At 38.0% G+C, this 20332-nt stretch overlaps 2 protein-coding genes across 2 annotated transcripts in view; one reads left to right on the top strand and one right to left on the bottom strand.

The window, feature by feature from the left end:
* Positions 1–8451, top strand: part of LOC130915955 (RNA polymerase II elongation factor ELL2) — a 102611-nt gene extending 94160 nt beyond the window's left edge. Inside the window, exon 12 of the mRNA XM_057836239.1 lies at positions 1113–8451. Coding sequence (XP_057692222.1) covers positions 1113–1223 — 111 coding nt within the window. The 3' untranslated portion in view covers positions 1224–8451. The remainder of the gene's footprint in view (positions 1–1112) is intronic.
* On the bottom strand, positions 3383–19154 carry pex11a (peroxisomal biogenesis factor 11 alpha). Its single transcript, XM_057836244.1, has 3 exons — positions 18857–19154; positions 17438–17553; positions 3383–12090 (listed from the first exon to the last, which is right to left on the bottom strand). Exons 1-3 carry the CDS (start codon positions 18910–18912, stop codon positions 11522–11524), a joined length of 741 nt encoding a protein of 246 aa, XP_057692227.1. The 5' UTR covers positions 18913–19154; the 3' UTR covers positions 3383–11521.
* Positions 19155–20332: the final 1178 nt, after the last annotated feature.

Here is a 20332-nt window from a genome sequence, read left to right as displayed (position 1 = left end):
CTTTTAGAAAAGTCCCCAGAATTTTGCAATACCGGTAAAAGGGGATTTTAAAGTCAACACACAATTGTACAAATGCCAAGTTTTTCTGACTTCAAAACATGGCACCAACATAAATTAATGGTGGGTTAAAAAAAAAAAATAATAATCTCATGTCAAATGGAAGCCAACATTTAAAATGTCTTGAATAAAATTTTATTTCAAGTAGGGCTGTCAAAATTATCGCGTTAACGGCCGGTAATTAATTTTTTAAAATTAATCACGTTAAAATATTTCACACATTTAACGCACATGCCCTGCTCAAACAGATTAAAATGACAGCACAGTTTCATGTCCACTTGTTACTTGTGTTTTTTGGTGTTTTGTCGCCCTCTGCTGGCGCTTGGGTGTGACTGATTTTATGGTTTCAGCACCATGAGCATTGTGTAATTATTGACATCAACAATGGCGAGCTACTGGTTTATTTTTTGATTGAAAATTTTACAAATTTTATTAAAACAAAAATATTAAGAGGGGTTTTAATATAAAATTTCTATAACTTGTACTAACATTTATCTTTTAAGAACTACAAGTCTTTCTATCCATGGATCGCTTTAACAGAATGTTAATAATGTTAATGCCATCTTGTTGATTTATAGTTATGATAAACAAATACAGTACTTATGTGCAGTATGTTCAATGTATATATCCGTCTTCTGTCTTATCTTTCCATTCCAACAATTTACAGAAAAATATGGCATATTTTATAGATGGTTTGAATTGCGATCAATTATGATTAATTAATTTTTAAGCTGTGATTAACTCGATTAAAAATTTTAATCGTTTGACAGCCCTAATTTCAAGCAGAATTTTATTTTTTTTGCTTCCTAGCAGAAGTCTGAATATTTTATGTTAACACAACAGCTACTTTAGAAGTCTTAATTCCTTTCACCAAATGCTGGCCTTGCATTTCTTTGTGGACAACACGTGAATTTTCATAAGACCAAATGGTTGCGTACTACCTACATCTGTGTATCAGCATCAGCTGTTAGTTACCTTTGCAGTCTGTATAAAATGTTCTTACACGAGGCCTAACGTACTGAACTCTGATATGTGCTTGTCTTTGTGTTTTCTAGAAGTTTCCCGGCTACAGGGAAGAAAAGAAGCGATGCGAGTATCTCCATCAGAAACTGTCACATATCAAAGGTCTGATCTTGGACTTTGACCGTGCCCAGGAGCTCTCCTAGTAAAATGGCGGCTACTCTCAAGACAGAGAGATTTGAAAATGGACCAAAAGACTCGCAGTGGACCCAAAGACTGACCAACTGGGTACTACAGTTACTGAAACAAAACTCTCTTTACTCCTCCGTGTGTCAATGGAATCAAGGAGCAAAGGTCGTGCCCGGACCACTGACTCGTGATCAAATGTTGCCCTTTAACCCAATGCTTTCAGTGCTGTAAACACTGCAAATTCTCCTGCTGTAAACTGGGCAGATGTGCAAGTGAAAGCCAAATCTTATTTGTCGTTTTCCTGAATTTGAATAATTTATAGTTCCTGCCGAAAAGTTTGTTAATTTTATCTCTTGCCAGAGAGCATTGAGTTTATGAAAGTATTACATTGATGGTACAATCAGTCTTAGAGGGAAACAAATGAATGCTACTAGTATGTACGTGTCAAGCAATCTCGTTACTTGCTGTTTGCTGACTTGACACATTCAGTCACTTTATTTAAATATGGACATCCAATATAGATTTGTTAAAATGCCTCAACATGAAGACCACCTGACAGTAACAATTTTTGCAGCACTGAGACTAAACAAAAGTGTCTAAATGAATAAATTACAGTGGTGCCTTGTGATAAAAGTAACACAGTTTACTAGCTTAAAGATATGAAATGTCATCCGTGCAAATTTTTTTTTTTTTTTTTTTACTTCTAAGTGTATCCTTGAGATACAAGCGCTTATATTTCAGTCACAATAAGCAGCATTTTGACAAACACACAGCAATTCTTCAAAGAAGCTTGTATTTAATGCCACTAGCAGTTGACGTTTATATATATTTTTAAAACAACTACATAGATTAATCCTGTATAGGGCAAGTGACTTTTTGGGGTAATTTAAAAAACAATTTAACATATTGAAGAACCGGCGTCCACATACGTGGACATTATCTTGTGGGTATTACACTTGGAATTAGAGTTGTCAGGATACATCTTTTTTGACTGGCGATCTGTTTTTCTTTCAAAATGTTTTGCCGATTCATATACAGTGGTACCTCGACATACGACCGCTTCGACACACGATCTTTTCGACATCCGACATTAAATTTGACTCGCCATTTGTTTCTGCAGCTGATGACGCTGGACGGACGCACAGCAGATTTTCTTGTGAGAGAAATCAAAACGGGTTCCAAGAATGTTAGTGCAAGTGGTGAAAAAAAGGTGACGCTTACCATTGAAAAGAAGATTAAAATTATAGAAAAATATGAGCGTGGTGTGCACGTCCGTGAACTGGCTCGACAATACCGCCGTCGAAGGTCTACGATCTCGACGGTCCTCCTCTGACCTCCGTTCGCCAGTCCTTATAAGTTAAGGTCACAATTATCATCGTTAGATCACCAGAGAAATCACCAGCTTCGTCAGGTTGTTAATCATTTATTCCAGAATGTGGTCAACACAACATGCCTACTGTCCGCCGCAGCTGACGGCGACAACAAAACATGAAAAGTGAAAGTAAAAACTCTAATGTACATCTCTTACTCTGTCACGTCAGTCATGCGGTGCGTTCAAGTACACTACGCAAAACACAACTGCCGCATTAGAACCCGATTCGTTACATTTAATATTATTATTATTTCGATTTTATTCAAAAATTATTTGTTTTGCTCTGTGTAATTGCTATTTGCAATCGTACCGGCAGTATTTATTAAGCATTTAGTGTAGGTTTTCCAGGCCGTGAAACCAATTACTGGAATTATAATGTATTCTTATGGGAAAATCCTGCTCGACACACGACCATTTCGACTTACAAACAATCCCCTGGACCGAATTAACCAAATATGTAGAGTTACCACTGTATATTTTTAGAGAATTAACTAAAGCAACCTGTAAATGACAAGTAATAGTTTTGGTAATAATGTGAGCCCTAATGGTAACTCCTCGACAACTGCTCCATTTACAAATATTACACGATGCTCTTTCGCCATCTTCGGTTCCGAAAGATGTAGTCCCACAAAGCGGCGATGTTTGCCTAGTGATTTAATTTACAGTAGCTGAAAAGTGTGACGATGTTGGAAACACGTGTGATTACTGGATCGGGTCCGATCCTGTGACCAAATCTGATACTCCAAAAATAGCTGTATCGATTGCTGATAATTGGTAGTGTGGCTTACATGACCCAAAATGTGGCACTTTGATTTTTTTTTTAAAATATTAATCATTATTTTAAATAAAATGAATAAAAACAGAACTATACTCTGGAAATGACCCCAATAACAACCTTAAGGTTTTTTTTCTTCATGATGTATATCCCATTGCCTTGTCATTGACAATGCCAAATTTGTGCCCAAATAAAGAAGCTGAACATTAACTCGCTAGCTTAATGCTAAAGCTAACACATACATGGCAATGCACCAGCTCTACACCCTCGGCAGGGTCTTCGAGGGTGCATGGGAGTTCACACAACCAGTCTACATGTGTTTTGTGGATCTGGAGAAGGCGTTCGACCGTGTGCCTCGGGGAGTGCTCCGGGAGTACTGGCACCAAACCCCTTGCTAAGGGCTGTTCAGTCCCTGTACGACCGGTGTAGAGTTTGGTCTGCATTGCCAGCAGTAAGTCGTTCCCAGTGAGGGTTGGACTCCGCCAAGGCTGCCCTTAGTCACCAATTCTGTTCATAATTTTTATGGACAGAATTTCTGGGTGCAGCAGAAGCGTTGAGGGGGTCCGGTTTGGTGACCTCTGCTTTTTGCAGAGGATGTGGTGCTGTTGGCTTAATCAAGCCTCCAACTCTCACTGGGGCAGTTCACAGTTCAGTATGAAGCTGTTGGGATGAAGATCCGCACATCCAAATCAGAGACCATGGTCATCAGTATGAAAAGGGTGGAGTGCCCTCTCCGGGTCGGGGATGAGATGGTAAATGGTGTTATACTTGTATAGCGCTTTTTCCACCTTTCAAGGTGCTCAAAGCGCTTTACACTTAATTGCCATCTATCTACTGGTGACGCAGCGCCTGGAGCAATGTGGGGTTCAGTATCTTGCTCAAGGATACTTAGGCGAGTTCATCAGGCTCTGGGTTGGGGGACAACTACTTTACCACTGAGCCACGCCATCCCCATCCTGCCCCAAGTGGAGGAGTTCAAGTATTTTGGGTCTTGTTCACAAGCGAGGATAGGAAGGACCGGGAGATCGACAGGCGGATCGGTGCAGCGTCAGCAGTAATGTGGACTCTGCACCTGTCCGTAGTGGTGAAGAAGCAGCTGAGCTGAAGACAAAGCTCTCGATTTACCAGTCGATCTATGTTCCTACCCTCACCTATGGTCATGAGCGATGGGTCGTGACCGAAAGAACAAGATCCCGGATACAAGCGGCCGAAATGAGTTTCCTCCGCAGGGTGTCCAGGCTCTCCCCTAGAGATAGGGTGAGAAGCTCGGTCACCCGGGAGGGACTCGGCGTCAAGCCGCTACTCCTCCGCATTGAGAGGAGCCAGCTGAGGTGGCTCGGGCATCTGGTTCGGATGCCTCCTGGACGCCTCCCTGGAGAGGTGTTCTGGGCATGTCCCACTGGTGGGAGGCCCCGGAGATGACCCAGGACACGCTGGAGAGACTATGTCTCTCGGCTGGCCTGGGTAACCCCTTCGGATCCCGCCGGAGGAGCTGGTTGAAGTGGCTGCGGAGAGCGAATTCTGGGCTTCCCTGTTAAAGCTGCTCCCCCTGCGACCCCAGCGCAAGCAGACGATAATGGATGGATGGATAACTGGCAATGCATATAATGTACAGTATAACCCTTTAAGCAACTGATGGTTTTAACACAAACGGCTCAGCAACACTTTTAGACATTTATTATACTTTTCAACATCTCAGACTTACTTCATCCTCTATGAGGAGCAGAGACATCTATACCATGTAGATGTCCATGTATATAGTTTTGCCATCTCTACTATGGTGTCAAAAGCAGGCAGCAGCTCAACAATTTAACCAATTCATTCATTCATCTTACATTTATCCTATCCTTGGATGAACAAAAACACTTTTTCATTCTATTGTACTCTGGTTGAGGTAAAGCATGTCACGGAACAAAATACTCGCATTCAAGGCACCACTGTTTATAAATGAGTTTGCAAGTATGTTATCGGGAATATCATTATATGAATTTCTGCTAGAAGTAAACAAAATTTGTCTTTAGTCTACTATCAAGCTTAGTGTCGCCCATGTCCACATTATGTCGCCTACCATGAATTGCCTTTTTGTTTTGTATGTCACTCACACATCACCTATCGCTTATCGTCTCCTGCTTTCAACTGGGTTGTTTACCGGCACAGTTGCTCAATGATACATCTCATGCTGTGTACTACAAAGGAAATTTATCTGGGTAAACACAGCCATTTGCTTGCCATTTCTGTATTCATGAGAAGTGTTGTGTTTTGCTCGCCATATTTGGCACACAGTCTAAATGACGCCTTATAACACTAAAATTGGAACGGTAGAGATAATGTTGGCCCAAAGTTCAATGGGTTGACCTTGACATTAAACAGGCTGGAATCAGATTGTTGTGCTTTCTAGACCTCTTTGTCAAAATTACATTCATTGTAATGATTGCATCAGAGAGGGAAAGAGAAAATACTGGTTGCCTTAACGCACATGTTATACATTTATGTTTATGGCATCACCGAACAGGTTTTAAGTGCGCTATTCTCGTGTTATTGAATTGGAAACCAAGTTTCAAGGTTACCTACAAACTGGATAGTTAGGGACATTTTCTTACCAGTGCTGTTCTTATTTCTCAAGATGTCGTTTTCAACTATGACAGAATTGTTCTTTAACTACAAAGATTTTACTAGCCATCCTATAATTTATTTTTTTTTTTTTAATCTGCATAAATGTAAGTTACCTCAAAGAAATTTTTTCACACTAACATTCTCTTTCAACTGGTCAGATCTACAGAATACAGTGGATATAAACATTTTACACACCAGTTCAATTTTAGGTTAGCGGTCACCCAAATGGTAAGAAAGGTTTGAAAATGATTCATTTTGTTCCATTTCACAAACACCTGGTGTTTAAAAAGAAAGACTCTTACTAGGAGATTTGGGACAAAATATCATTTGATGATATGTCGCGATACGAAACGTCACAATACTCATTGTGTTTATATAGACTAGATACCCTGCCACATGATTGAGGCAACATAGTCGGAGTGCAGAAAGGGTTACCAACTGCTTATAATGAGTAGACAGTAGAACAAGCTTACACCCACTTCACGATTCATTAGTACGAGCAGGCGATTCAATTAGTTTCAAACCAAAATTAAAATAATCACATGACAACAAACCCTACACAGTATAACTAGTAATTAATGGAACAACTGGAACACTAACTGAAGGAAATTAGCACAGAACATGAACCTTTGGAAGTTATTTATAGCCTCAGCACCACATTGCATGCTGGGAGAGATGCATGAGTTGCAGTACTTTGGGATGACAAAAATGTTGATTGCAAGCGGGTGGCAGCAGAGGTTGTCTGTCTCTCTCAATGCTAGCAGTGATAGCCAAATGAAGCTTCCTGACGCAATAAGGCTTTGCAGCCAATTGGTTCAGTATGTCGCTATCAAGTGGTCCTGAAGCTCAAGAGCCAACAGTGTTGAGAAATCTTTGGCTTTTTTTTTTCCAGAAAATATGAGTGCTTGTAAATTTTTGATATCGTATCGTGACGCATCGTATCGTGATCCTGGCATATCGACATGCATCATATCAAAGAGTTTGTCCCATCTTTGTTTACTAGGTTAAGATTTTGGGATGTTCGACTCATGTCTTGGCATATATGAAAAGGAAATATTTCTTAGCACTGATATTTCAACCTGATGATAACATACTTTTAACAAATTGGGAAATTCTGTATGCTCTATGAATACACCTTACATAGGCTGTGCTGGAATTCAAATGACCATAGTTCATTTATAATCGTGAAGACAGCATTATCAACACAAAACATTGTATTCATATTTCATACCTCAAAAATAAATGTCATTCAAAGTAGAATTGTACTCACAAATTTTGTCATATAACAAACATTAAATCATCTGTGTCGAATACATTGAGTCGAGGTTTTTCCATCAACCGAATGAGGAATGTCCATCAAGTATAGTTCAATACATTTTAATTAAAGATCAAGATTACCCAGTAATCATGAGAATAAGATTGTACCATTTTGGTTGAGGGACTTAATGAAGGAATAAAAGATTTTTTTTTTTAATTACTCTTAAGCAGCACAATACAGAAGGTGCCTTCACATTAACAAGGAAATTCAAGAACTTAGTTTACTTAACCTGTCTGTAGTTTCACACTGTTGCCACTATAAACATGATGTTGTCAAATGCAATAAGAGCACTTGGGTTAGACAGAAAAGCCTTCCAGTGTTTCAAAAAATGTTATTTGCATACATGAATATTCATGTTTTTCTCCCTCCTGAAATAGCCCTTAATGTGGTTAATTCTGCCAAAATAAGTTTTCTCCATGATGGTTACAGCTTTGTTGGTACTGGAACAACAATGACACTGAAATGTGAAAATATTTTGTCTACTAAACCCAGCAAATGATCTACCCAGGAGAACAAATGTTTATTATTTATTGCCTAATTTTGTTGTTCTTTTGCGGTATTCCTCTTTGCATACTCATTTGTTTTCTTTCTACAATAAAACCGGCAAGTATGGTGAAAGGGAAATGGAATATATTTTTGCAATTCTGATGGAAGATGCGTTACGCAGACGCCACACTCATGAGAAAAAAGCTTTCAGGCATACAAATGTATTGTTGTCTCATTAAAAATTGAAAATAAAGCTATTTTCAATGGAGCGTGTGGACAGTGTTACATATGTGGAGGCTTGTGTGTGTATGTGTGTATTGTACCCATTGCATTTCTGCACTTACATATAGTGTGAGGTCAGAGCCTCAATACTAACGTTTCAAGGCACATTTGACAAAAATTTCTGTATGATTGAGAAGAAATACTGCTTAGGTTTGCATAGGTGTGACCTTATTTATTTCACATTAAGTGTTAAATGGTTTAGAGTCAATTAAATCACGCCTATGACCGGCAATGGCAGCAAGTTGACCAACTTCAGCTATGTTAAAAGGTGCACCTTTCATGAATTTCTAGGAATCAGTCGATCCTAGCCGCTCTTTGCTGTTAATGTCAGAAGGAGTTGTATTTTTATTGGTGTTTCATAAAAGCACTGTGTGGTAATTGTTTTGTAGCCACTAGATGGCCTCTTTACCTTGTCTTTTCTTTGGGAGAAAATTCAGTCAGATAATGCATGTTTAGTGAATGCTTACATTTGGCTCACATTTAAACCGTTCCAACATTAAAAAGTCTTAAAGCGGAAGTTCAGATTTTTTTTTTATATTAGGCTTCATCTTCGAGTTAGCGGTGGTTAATTAGTCAGTGGCGTTGATTTCAACAAATTCAGTGCAGTTTGTTAGTTATTTATTAATTTCAGGACTCCGGAGTGGCAAAGAGAGTTAATGGTCCCATCCTTGCATGCCAATAAACGATATTAGCAGAGATAACATAGACAAATAAATTCAAAATGCAGATCGTTGTGCAAAATACCCATGTGGCTAAAACAATGTAACATAAAACCGCTGTAAGTCATTTATTTCTGTGGTACTATTTGTTTTTAGATGCTTAATCCGACCACAATCCAGAGGATCGCTTAGGCCACTCGTGCTCATGCTGCATTCGATGAATGTGGGAAGTCGGACTTATCCCACTCGGATGGTACCAGTTGCGACATCAAACAGTTCCAAGCGTTCTTTATTTTGGCCATCAAAAGATATGTTGACCTCCCGCAGACCAGCCTTCTTGTAAGTGATCAAATAGTGAAGGAAAAATGACAGCTAAGGTAAATAGACCACACTGTAAACTGCCTTCTTTTGTTTTACTATTGACTGTCTGCTTTTTCGATGGGCAGCGCATTTTCTCGAGTGACATCTCATTGAAGCAATTCGTGAAGTCGGTCCTTTTTTTCTCACTTCAGCAAGGGCCTCCCAGTTCGAGTGGCGTTCAAATTATTTTTTTTCCCCCCTGGTCCGAGGTTGGAAAACGAAACTTCCCACCTTCCTTGAATGCAGCATCAGTCTACGGAGTAGGGGTGTGCCATCTTATGCACCCCACGATTCAATTTAATTACGATTCAGGGTGCTACGATACGATTATTAAACGATGATCGCGGTATTGACGATGATCGCGGTTATAGCGATTATCACGATTATTGATGCATCGTACCATACCTAATACAGTAGCATAACAAATTCATGTCCATTATTTATTTAAAATATCCAAATGATTCAACAGGAACGATGGAAACAAGCCAATACAACAAAATGCTGCTCTTAAGATGCTTTTTTATTTATTTATGTTTTACAAAGTGCAAAAAGATTAACCATTTTAAAGGGAGTACTTATTTCTCTCAACAATACAATAAAATTCACACAGGTGGAATTAATTCCACATTTTCTGGACACAAAGCGTCTTTAGAAATAAGACTTCTTTTAACCAATATACTTTGTTTTCACAGAATTCTGTACTATTTCGCATGTTTGTAGTGTTACCGCTGTACTTAATCGTGGTTTTACACGTTCTGTATATGAAATACACGTTAGCGAATTAGCTTAGCGCTCAGCGCTAACTATTAACATCTCAAAAACAACAACAATAAAGGCTAAACAGTACAAGAGTGTTCGTGTACTCACCTCTTTAGATGCACACGGGTCTTAGCAACACATTCAGGACATTTTTCAATCGAAATGCCTTAAAACTACTGCAGGACATCTAAATGACAAGGAGCAACAAACTCTCTCTTCCCCTCTTGCTCTAAAAAAAATAACTTGCGCACAAAAGCGCGACCACCGGGTTGCGCTTCAGTTCCTGCCTCTCTCATACACACGTTTATTTTCCAGTCTTTTAAAAAGGTGTAAATCTCTCAGTAACCAGCAGCATCCATCATAACGTGCGCGCGCCCGTTAACTGTGCCTGGCGGCAGACGTGCTTGAATTGTTCTGCTACGAGCGGCTGCCATAAAGTTATGAGGGAAAAACATCGTTTTTGAACCTTTAAAAATCCGAATCGTCACGTGTCGAAACGCGATGCATGTAATAATCGATTTTTTGGAACTCCTCTACAATGGAGTCTTGACTGAAGAACGGCAACATAGTGAAACGTGCATTTAGAGGCTGTGGAAACAGAAGAAACGGGCAAATGAAAGTTTTCACAAATTCCCTATGAAGAACGAGGAACAATACAAACTGTGGATACTTGTTGCTGGCTCTGACGAACACACCTGTGGAAAAAAAAAAAAATATCACTTCGCTCTTGAGCCTGTTACCTACAGAGCTGCTGGATTACAAATGTTGCTGTTCATACTACAGTTATTGACATGCAATAGCAAGTTTTAAGTACTTCATCCTGAAAATATACCCAACACTATTGATTGCAAGGGTCTATGTGATTTTCATGCGTGCATATGTTGTTTATTATTGGCATGCTAGGACGGGGCCATTGACTCGCGCTAGCTTATCCACTCAGTAGCCTTGAACCTAATAAAAAACTACTGTAAAGAATTTGTTGAAATCAACCCCAACTAATTAAACCCCCACTAACTTAAAGATTAAGCATAATGTCAAAAATTTTGAACTTCCCCTTTAAAATGCCCCCCAAAAATCTTTGAGATTTAGAGACCTAATACAATTTAGTAGTTCTGTTCTCCAGAATATTAATTTAACAATTTTCTTAAACCTTGCAATTCTCGTTTTTTAAACCTTGTAATTCTCTTATGGGAAAGCAGAATACTGTTGCATTTTATTTTTTTTTAAAAAGAAAGATATGATTTTGGAGTTTGGAGTATTTCAACTTTCCAATAAATTCTTTTTAGAGGACTACTGCCAATGTGTTTGGGGAAAAAATGATTCACAGGTAATGTTCAATGTTTTGGAAAAGGGAAAAAAAGGTGAAGGTGCATTGGGGGAAAAAATAGGGATCAGCAAAAATCAAGAACGACAAATCAGGCTTTTCAAAAATTGGTGAACAGTCAGAAAATTATGATTGGTGCACCCCAACTTCCTATTCAGTTAGTCTAAGTGGTTTTGTTGACTCAAGTGCTTAAAGTTTGTATTGTTTAGCTTATTTGCTGCAACTGACGGCGAGAGACATCAAATCCATTTTGACTGGGAGGGCATTCGATTGCTGCCAGGCCACCAGTCAAAATGGTTTGGATGTCTCTCGCCGTCAGCAGCACTGAAACATGATCGCTCTATGCCAACCTTTTCGGAAAAGCATGTTACGGTTTTATCCTCAATTTAGGCTGTATGAGGGTTACAATCCCAATAAGTGAGGATACCAGTCCACAAAATGCAACCACACCTGCATTAGACTGATAGATCCCCAACTTGTCCAAGGGGATGGACAGATCACAAATGTTTTTGATGGTATCTATAACAACAGCGGGGTGGGATTTGAAGACCTGCAACAGCAGAAATATAAAAGCATCCAAATGAGGGATTATGACTTCTGCGATTTCAGGATTGTCGTTGAGATGTGAATTCATTTTCTGCCTAAAGTGCTTATCCCTTGCCCTCTGCACCATCAACTGGGAGATGACGTAAACATCTCGGGTCAGGCTTGCAACGAGCGAGAGGAGGTAGCATCGCGAGGCGCTAACGCTCCAACGCTCTTTATCGATATTACGCAGAAGGCCCACGTTCCCGGCCCAAAGCGTGTTGTCGCAGATAAAGTAGAGAGCACGGTTGATGTTGGCAGCAGTAAGGCAAAGGCAAAGCACTCGGTCAGACAGTCGCATGGTTCGCTTGGCAGCCTCAATGGCATTTATTGCATTCCCCAGCCTGAACACTGACAAAGAAAGCAGAAAAAGAGGGCTTTAGAACAGAAACGAAAATGCACATGGCTGACAATTTCAACCCGCACATACTTTTCAAATTGAAAGACATCTTGCCCATCGAAACCCGAAGTCACAGCTCAGACGCTAAAGGCTGTCGAGCCTCAAGGCTGCCATGACTGGGTCACTCTTGAGAGATAATTAAGTGCTTTAACAAGTGAGCTTGGCCTATTCCACTGTGACCTCATACGGCGACAGGAGGAAAGAGGTTTTTTTATTGGCAGGCCCAGCGCACAAGCTGCACCTTTATTACCATGAGAGGCTCATATCCAGTCCACCACTGAATTTTAAATTGTTCCGGAGCCTTGAAGTAAAAAAAAAGTTTGCAAGTGAGCCCAGGTGGAAAAGCAAAGCTCGGTCTCACACAGAGCTCAAAGGGATGAGTCTCAAAAGTCTCCTGCTGTTCACTACAATGCATTTATTCTGGTAAAGTTGAGTGACACCTTACCACGTACCAAGCATACATAGTTTGTACTTGTATTTTTAGGTTTCTTCCCTTTATTCAATTAATAGAATAGGTTTTCTTCAGAAGTGGCAAGCATTTGATGAGATTAAAGATTCCAATACACTAGTTTCTGAAAGCGTGTAAAATTTACACATACTGTAAATGTGTGAACTGCAGTGACTCATGGATCAGGTTCGAGGGCTTTCATCCATCCATTTTTTTTTTTTAGCAGATGAGCTGGACGCAACTTCAGAATCAAAACAGCAGGGTTTCCCCAAGAAAACTTGCAAAGCCTGGTGGTACAGAAGCCCACCAACTGCCCACAATGTTTTTGAAAAAATAAATAAATTAAAAATGTTATATTGACAGAAATCTGTAAATGATGACGATTGTGTTGTTATTATTAGTCATTTCTCAACAATACTTAATGAAGTCTTACACAAGTCCTGACAAAGTTTTAACAAACAAAAATAAAACTCAATTTAGTGCGAAGGCAAAGAGCGGGGACAGATTTGTTCACATATCGACCATAAGACGTCGCCATTGCGTGTTCAACCGTGTCACGGTGATACGGTCATAATTGTTTACTTATCAGTGGTGGAATGTAACAAAGTAAAAGTACACTTTGCTACTTTGCGCTTCAAACTTTGCGCCCTTACTATCGCGGATTTTTGTTGATCACAATGAAAAATTAAGTGTTCAAATGCAAATTTCTGAGTCTCAAATATTTTTTCGCATTCAAAAACTTTCTATCTATGATTGAATTTTTTTTTTTTTTTTTTATTTAAGTGATTTTTCTTTTGAAAATATTTTTTTTTCTTTTGAAGCAACTTATTTTTTGATTAAATAATAAAGACACAAATGTCCTAACCAAAATGTGGCCCAAATGCAAAACTACATTACTTCAATCAAAAAAGTTGTTTCAATTAAAAAAAAAAAAAAAGTCAAAGAAAAAGTTTTCAAATGCATTTTTTTGAGTTTCAAATTTATTTTTGCATTCACTTTTTTTTTTTTTTTGATTGAAATGATTTTTTCTTGTTTGAAAATATATATCTTTATTTTGATTGAAGCAACTTTTTTTTTTTTGGGATCGAATAATAAAGACACAAATCTACCTCCATACAGCTGCAGTTTGTTTGCTAAAGTTAACGATGAGAGACAGGCGTACAATCTTTGATCTTGCTAGAAAAGCTTGGGAGCGCTGCCCTTCAAAGTAGCCGACTCGTTTAGCTTGTTAAACATGTGGCAACTCATTAAAAGAGCAACATGAGCGGATTTCAGTGGACTCAATCAGTGAAGCATTTCATAACGACAAGCATTTTGTTATGTTATTCTAGTTTCAAAATAATTTGGAGGGACAGCAACGTTATGTTGAAGTAATGCTGCGAGTAATGTTAAAGTTACGTATAAAACGTATAAGTATTAGAGTATATATTCGGGGGGAAAAGGGAAGAACATGTCTTATATGTACCGTAATTTCCCGAATATAACGCGCACTTTTTTCCCCAAAATCAACTTGTAAAATCATGGTGCGCATTATAAACGGGTACATGGATGGAGACAGAAATATATATATATATATATATATATATATATATATATATATATATATATATATATATATATATATATATATATTTATATATATATGTACACCCTTTTTTTTTATTGACACGGCCACGTTGTGTTGCAGAAACGTATGCGGCGACCAGTTGCCGACCATTACGGTACCTGACGTCACCATTTTGTTTCGGTAATACTTCACTCTAATCGGCCGACTGATTTCGTCTGTGTTAAATTCTGCTTTTTTTCACTCTTCATAAAGCACAGAATTTAGTTTCTTGAACTCATTTGAGTCGACGTTTATTGCAGCTCTGCAACTCGGACCATAACAAACGTAAGCAAACACACTTCCTGTGTCCGTCAACTATATCGGTCCCTCGGGAAACTCAAACCCAAATAACAATAGTTCCTATTGTTACTAGAGCTGGGAATCTTTGGGCACCTAACGATTCGATTACGATTACGATTCAGAGGCTCCGATTCGATTATAAAACGATTATTGATGCACCCCACTCCTTTTTTTTTTTTTTATTTGTTTTGTACATTAGTTCCAAAATTGTTCAAAAATCCTCTCAGGCTAAACCAAACTACTATTTCAGTATCAAGTTAACATATAGCAGTAAACAAATATACAAAAATAACAGTAAATAAAAAACTCCAGTCCCCATTCTATATCAGCAGCTTTAAACTACTTTCAATTAATTTAATGTTGTGAATCAACCGTTAAAGTTGTTAAAATTGCTCCTGTTATTCCATAATTTCTCTTTTGTCTACTTTCAACATGTGAAAGTTTTAAAACTATTTTAAAGATAGATTCAAGTCAATATTTTACCGATTTAGGAGTATTTTAGATAAAAAGTTAATTAGGTTCGCTTGGAAGGTTCACAACAACAGCCTTGCAGGGAAGTGTACTGCTTTAAGATGGCGGCCGTTACTAACGCCTGCATCTAGTTTTTTGTAGATGTGCTGGTAACGATACCGAAGCTATAATGCATCTAGTCCTATATAAATGATATCTACCGTAACATAATGTGGCTTGTAGCAGCTTTTCGGCGGTAGTCAGGTATGTTGTTGTTTTTTTTATTATCTCGTGGCATGAGTTGAGCTAGAGCCGTGAGTTGAGCATTGGCGTTACCCGAGGGGCCGGGTAATGAGAAGCATGATGTTTAGCTACTCTCGCTCCGTCCCTAATTGCGTACCGAAGACCGCGCGGCGCGCTGAGTGTGTCTTACTTCTGCTTTACTTGGCATATTTCAATAATCGGAATTTGGATGTTTGTGAATCGTTCTCGAATCTTCCACGGCCGAATCGCGAATAATCTAAGAATCGGAAATTTTGCACACCTCTAATTGTTACTGTCGTGTCGACAGCGATGAGCTCTCTCGGATTTCCAACTTACGTTCTCACTTTCATTTTACCGTATCAATCCATGGAAAAAACATTTATTCATCATGATGAAACGAGCAAGTTATACAGCAGGCTTTAAAAGAAAAGTCACATCTGTTTTGTTTTCTCCTAGATTCTGGTAAATTGGAGAAGTTGTCAAATCATATTATTACCGTAAATATTGTCAGTTTATGGTAATGTTTTGAACTACCAATGTGCTATGCTTGTGCTGTGTTTCACCAGTCAGTAAAATGACATTTCTGTATCTGTACACGAGCTCTGGTTTCTTGTATTCTTCTATTTAGTGGTGCTAAAATAAGGGTGCGCGTTACAAACGGGTACAATAATTTTCCTAGATTTTACAAGAAAATTTGGGGTGCGCATTCTACACGGGTGCGCCTTATATTCGGGAAATTACGGTATGTCTTTCCAATGCTATAATTGAGACAATACATTAATAAACACAGTAAAAAAAAAAATGTAAAAAGGCTTCGCTTCTACTTCACGGATTTCGATTATCGCAAGGGGGCGGGGGTGGAGGGGTGTTAATGGTTTCGCCATTAACCGTGAAAAAGGAGGGATCACTGTACTTTGTTACTGGAGTTCGTATTTTTTATTTATATGTACTTGAGTACAAATAAGATGTGGTACTTTTTACTTCCGTACATTTTACAGCATGGATCTGTACTTTTTACTCCACTACTTTTCAAATTGTCGCCTGCAATAACTGTTACTTTTGTTTGTTTTGATTCTTTTTTCTCTTTGTGAATCGATTTTTTCGTTTTCGTAATTGAGCACTAGAGGCAGCAACATGAGTACAATAAAGATTAAGCAGGTGAAGAAGATACGGGCCAATAACAACCAACAGTGAGAGCTGCACTCTCTTGTACAGTAGGTATGCTTGCAATTAGCCATTAAGATTTTCATTAATCATTTTGGCACAAACTATTATTTAGTTTAGATTTGGAGTTTTTCATCTTATTAAGCTTCCGTTTATAGTGTAGTCAATTTTACTGCTTGTTTTTTTTTTCCCATTCTGCAGTTTTAAATAAAATCGAGCAGTCTATGAATTTTCCGGTTCTTTCTTTAAATATTGGCTTAGATCTCTGTGTCATATATCACATTATTTCGTCGGGAGAAAATTTTGTTTCTATTTCATTCCTCCTGACCGCCAGAGGGCGGTGCTTAGCACCTGGATATCTACGTGTGCGTTTTTACTTGTAAAGTAAATTTTAAAGCAAATACTTTCATAATTTTACTTAAGTATTGTTTTCTTAGATACTTGTACTTTCACTTAAGTATTTTTTATCCCTTTATCTGTACTTTTACTTGAGTAAAAAAAAAAAAGTGAGTACTTCATCCACCATACAAAGAAGCCTCGCGGCCCACCAGGCCTAAGAAGCACTAGGAAAAACCCAGGAACAGGATGATGAATTAATGATTTAACCCCCTCAAATTAACTGATTTATAGCCATTCACTGTGATTATGACATCTATCAACATTAAAGGGAGTAAATGAGCTAAGATTTGAGCCAAGAGTTTGCATGTTCTTTTGTTTCAATTTCTCCAGCTTCTTCCCACATTGCAAAAACATGAATGTTATGCTCACACAGGCTCGAGATGGATGGTGATGAATACTAATAACTGCCAATTTACTGTTTCAGAGTTTTATCATAAAAACAAGCATTTCTTCACAAAACAACATGCAATAATAACCAAGGTGTAAAACTAAAACCTTTAGGTTAAAAAAAAAAGTCAACTAAACATTAGCTAGCCTAGTCCGTTTATCTAACAAATTATTGATTCAAAAGACAAGAGTGAGTGTTTCACAGGAAAAGGTCAACCACAAGTTACAAAAATTCGCCTGTAACACCATGAACACCAAACTTTGAATTGATCATACTTACACTTTCGTCCAGCACTCATGTTTGCCTCCAGACTCTTGAGTTTGACAACCAGCTCCTTTCGCTGGGAGTTGTTTCGGAGCGCATACACAGCAAGGGCACACACATATTGTGTGGTTCTAAAATAATAATTAAAAAGATAATATTATTATCAGTTATTGAAAAAAATAAAGACTGAGGTTGAGTTGTCATGAAGACTCATGATTTTTTTTTTTTTTTTTTTTTTTTATTAAACCCTTACAAGGCACGCGTTTAACTCATTGATTGCCATTTTGACTTCCCCAGCCAGTTCTACCGGGTAACATGAATTGGATGTCTATCGCCATCAATGGCATGCAATGAGTTAAATCCTATGGGGGGGAAAAATGAAATACTATGAATTACTAACTACTACTACAACTGATAATTAGTGCTGCAGCAATTAATTGGTTAACTCGAGTAATTCGCTTAAAAAAAAAAAAATTCAAATTAAATGTTGCTGCTTCGAGTGTTCTTTAAAGTGGTATTGTAATGGTTTGTTTTAAAAGTGTTTGCATTGTTTTATTCATTTAAGTGCATACACTGCCCTCTAGTGGTGACAGTGAATATGACAAGTTTTTGTTTGCGCTATTGTTTTTGTTAATGCATTTGGAATTTAGTTTATTGGTATATTTATCCATTTTTTGTGGGAATATGTGTTTGAACAATTTGTTAAGACCATTGTAAAAGAAAGAAAAAAACGTTAGCATTTTATACTATTCAAGCTAGCGGACCTTTGCTATGCAAGTTAGCCAATTGTTCTTTTGTTGTACTTAGATCCTCATTTATATATTTTTATACCTATCTTCCTTAACCGATTACGCGATTATTCAAACTAACTAGTTCATCAATTAATCGACCACTAAAATAACCGATAGCTGCAGCTCTACTACTACTAATAAAGCTAAATAGTACGGGGGGGGGGGGGGGGGGGGACTTCAATCTTGCTTCAGTCTTAAAGGTGCTGTAACCTGTGTATATTTACTGTTTATATTAAATTTCATTACATTTAGTCTGTTTTAACATTGTTTATAAACATGCAATAGAAATACAGTATAACGATGATTAATAGGGGAAAAAATGATAACTTTAAAATACAATAATAATTGGTACCATAGGTTGTTTTAAAGCACCAAAAAGTAACTTGGGTTAAATGTCAAATTAAATATATATATATATATATATATATATATATATTCGTTGACTTGCCAAACCTAATCATTGGCGTTTTAAGTTAAAAGGTGTCAACTTTTGAATAGATGTCCAAGGTATTGACCACTGTTCAAGCAATGAGTTCAATTTAACAACACATATCACGTTTTTTTTTGTTTTGTTTTTTTGTCTCAAAACTGAACTAGAAAGTAACATTGGTGACAAAGTCACACATATATTTACTAAACGTACCTGAAAATACGGTCCCTTCCTTGGCTCTGGTTGATAACATTTTGGACGAGCTCCATAACTTGCAGAGTACAAGTTGTTCCACCACGATTTGCACTCTCGTCTTCCTGGACTTAACACGATAGACGGCAAATATGTTCGGTCTAAATTCCCTCAGGAATAATGTTTAGTTTGAAGTTTCCAGTTGAAAAATAAATGACAGTTAAAGTTTCGAGTGAAAAACTTATCAAGCACATTTCCTTCTTGCCGAGTGAATTTGCGAAACAGGTGATTTTTTTTTTTTTTTTTCAACCCGGAAGTGTTCACGTAACGGAAGTGGAGGTAGCGTCAGGGATCAGCCGCGTCAATGTTACCAAGGTAACCAAAAACTAAATTACAAGTATATCAGCTTGGCATAAAAAAAAAAAAAAAAACAATTTACCAAAAGAATGGACAGAGCAAATGTATGTCCTCTCTACTATTTTTCACCTTTTATAAAATAGCCATGATTGAATGTCTTACTCTACCTCATGCAACCCTGTTATGCATATGATCAGAATAAGGCAAATATTTATTTGTATTTCCGCCATTAGAAATTGAATCTGAAATGCTAAACTTGAATTTGAAATGCTTAACTTGTTACATAAGTTTGTCCTCTTGATAGGGAATGGGACGTACTACGTCACTGTTTGGACGCGCCTCCATGCTGGCAATATGATTTACTTCCGGTTCGGCAGAGTCAATGCGGATTGTAACGTGTGGTAGTGCTAAGCTAACTCTTTCGGTGTTTTAGAAAGAAAATATGGGTGCTTATTGTTGCGTTACCGGGTGCAACAGCATCTCCTACGACAAAAAAAAGGGGTTAGGAAAAATGGACTCACTTTTCACCGTTTTCCTGCATGGAGGACCAAATATCAGATCACGAAGGTACGACGGATGGCTGGATTGCAGCGGTTCGTCGGAAAAGCATTTCTTATGATCATATTTCTGCTGGAATGAGAGTGTGTTCCTGTCATCTCTACTCTTGTAAGTTGAACGATTTATCCACTTTTGGTTTCAATACGTTTTTCTTTTTTTACACCGTTGTGTAAATCTGCCTCGGTAGCAATGCTCGCCTACTACGACCCACCTACCTGTTGTGTTCCTAGGTAAACCTGCTGACAACACATCCCGATTTGTCACCATCTCTCTTCTTGGATCATTTGACAAAGAAAATTTGTTCAATGGAGTGGTTCCATTTGTCCTGTGTCGGACTCAAACAAGCCCCTGCTGCAGACGCCATCTGGGTCTGCCCTTCTCGTCGATGAACTGCGGGCTTTTAACTTGTGAAAATGCAAGAACTGTAATGCACATATTTATTCTGCCTGGCTATTTAACTATGGCCAGTGACGTATTATTATTATTATTATTATTTTTTTTTTTAAACCACTTTGACAAAGACACGTTTCATTGTAATGTTGAATTTATATATTCTATTATTATTTTTAAATTATAATATTC

Source organism: Corythoichthys intestinalis, chromosome 5 (assembly GCF_030265065.1).
Source record: "Corythoichthys intestinalis isolate RoL2023-P3 chromosome 5, ASM3026506v1, whole genome shotgun sequence".
Lineage (NCBI taxonomy): Eukaryota > Metazoa > Chordata > Actinopteri > Syngnathiformes > Syngnathidae > Corythoichthys > Corythoichthys intestinalis.
Note: the sequence above shows the minus strand (reverse complement) of the source record. Positions and strands in the feature narration are given on the sequence as shown.

Coding starts and splice junctions, on each gene's coding strand:
- pex11a (XM_057836244.1), bottom strand. CDS start 18,912: ATGGAGCTCGTCCAAAATGTTATCAACCAGAGCCAAGGAAGGGACCGT. Junction 17,554..18,856: donor GGAAGGGACCGTATTTTCAG/GTACGTTTAGTA, acceptor TTATTATTTTAG/AACCACACAATATGTGTGTG. Junction 12,091..17,437: donor CATGAGTGCTGGACGAAAGT/GTAAGTATGATC, acceptor TTTCTTTGTCAG/TGTTCAGGCTGGGGAATGCA.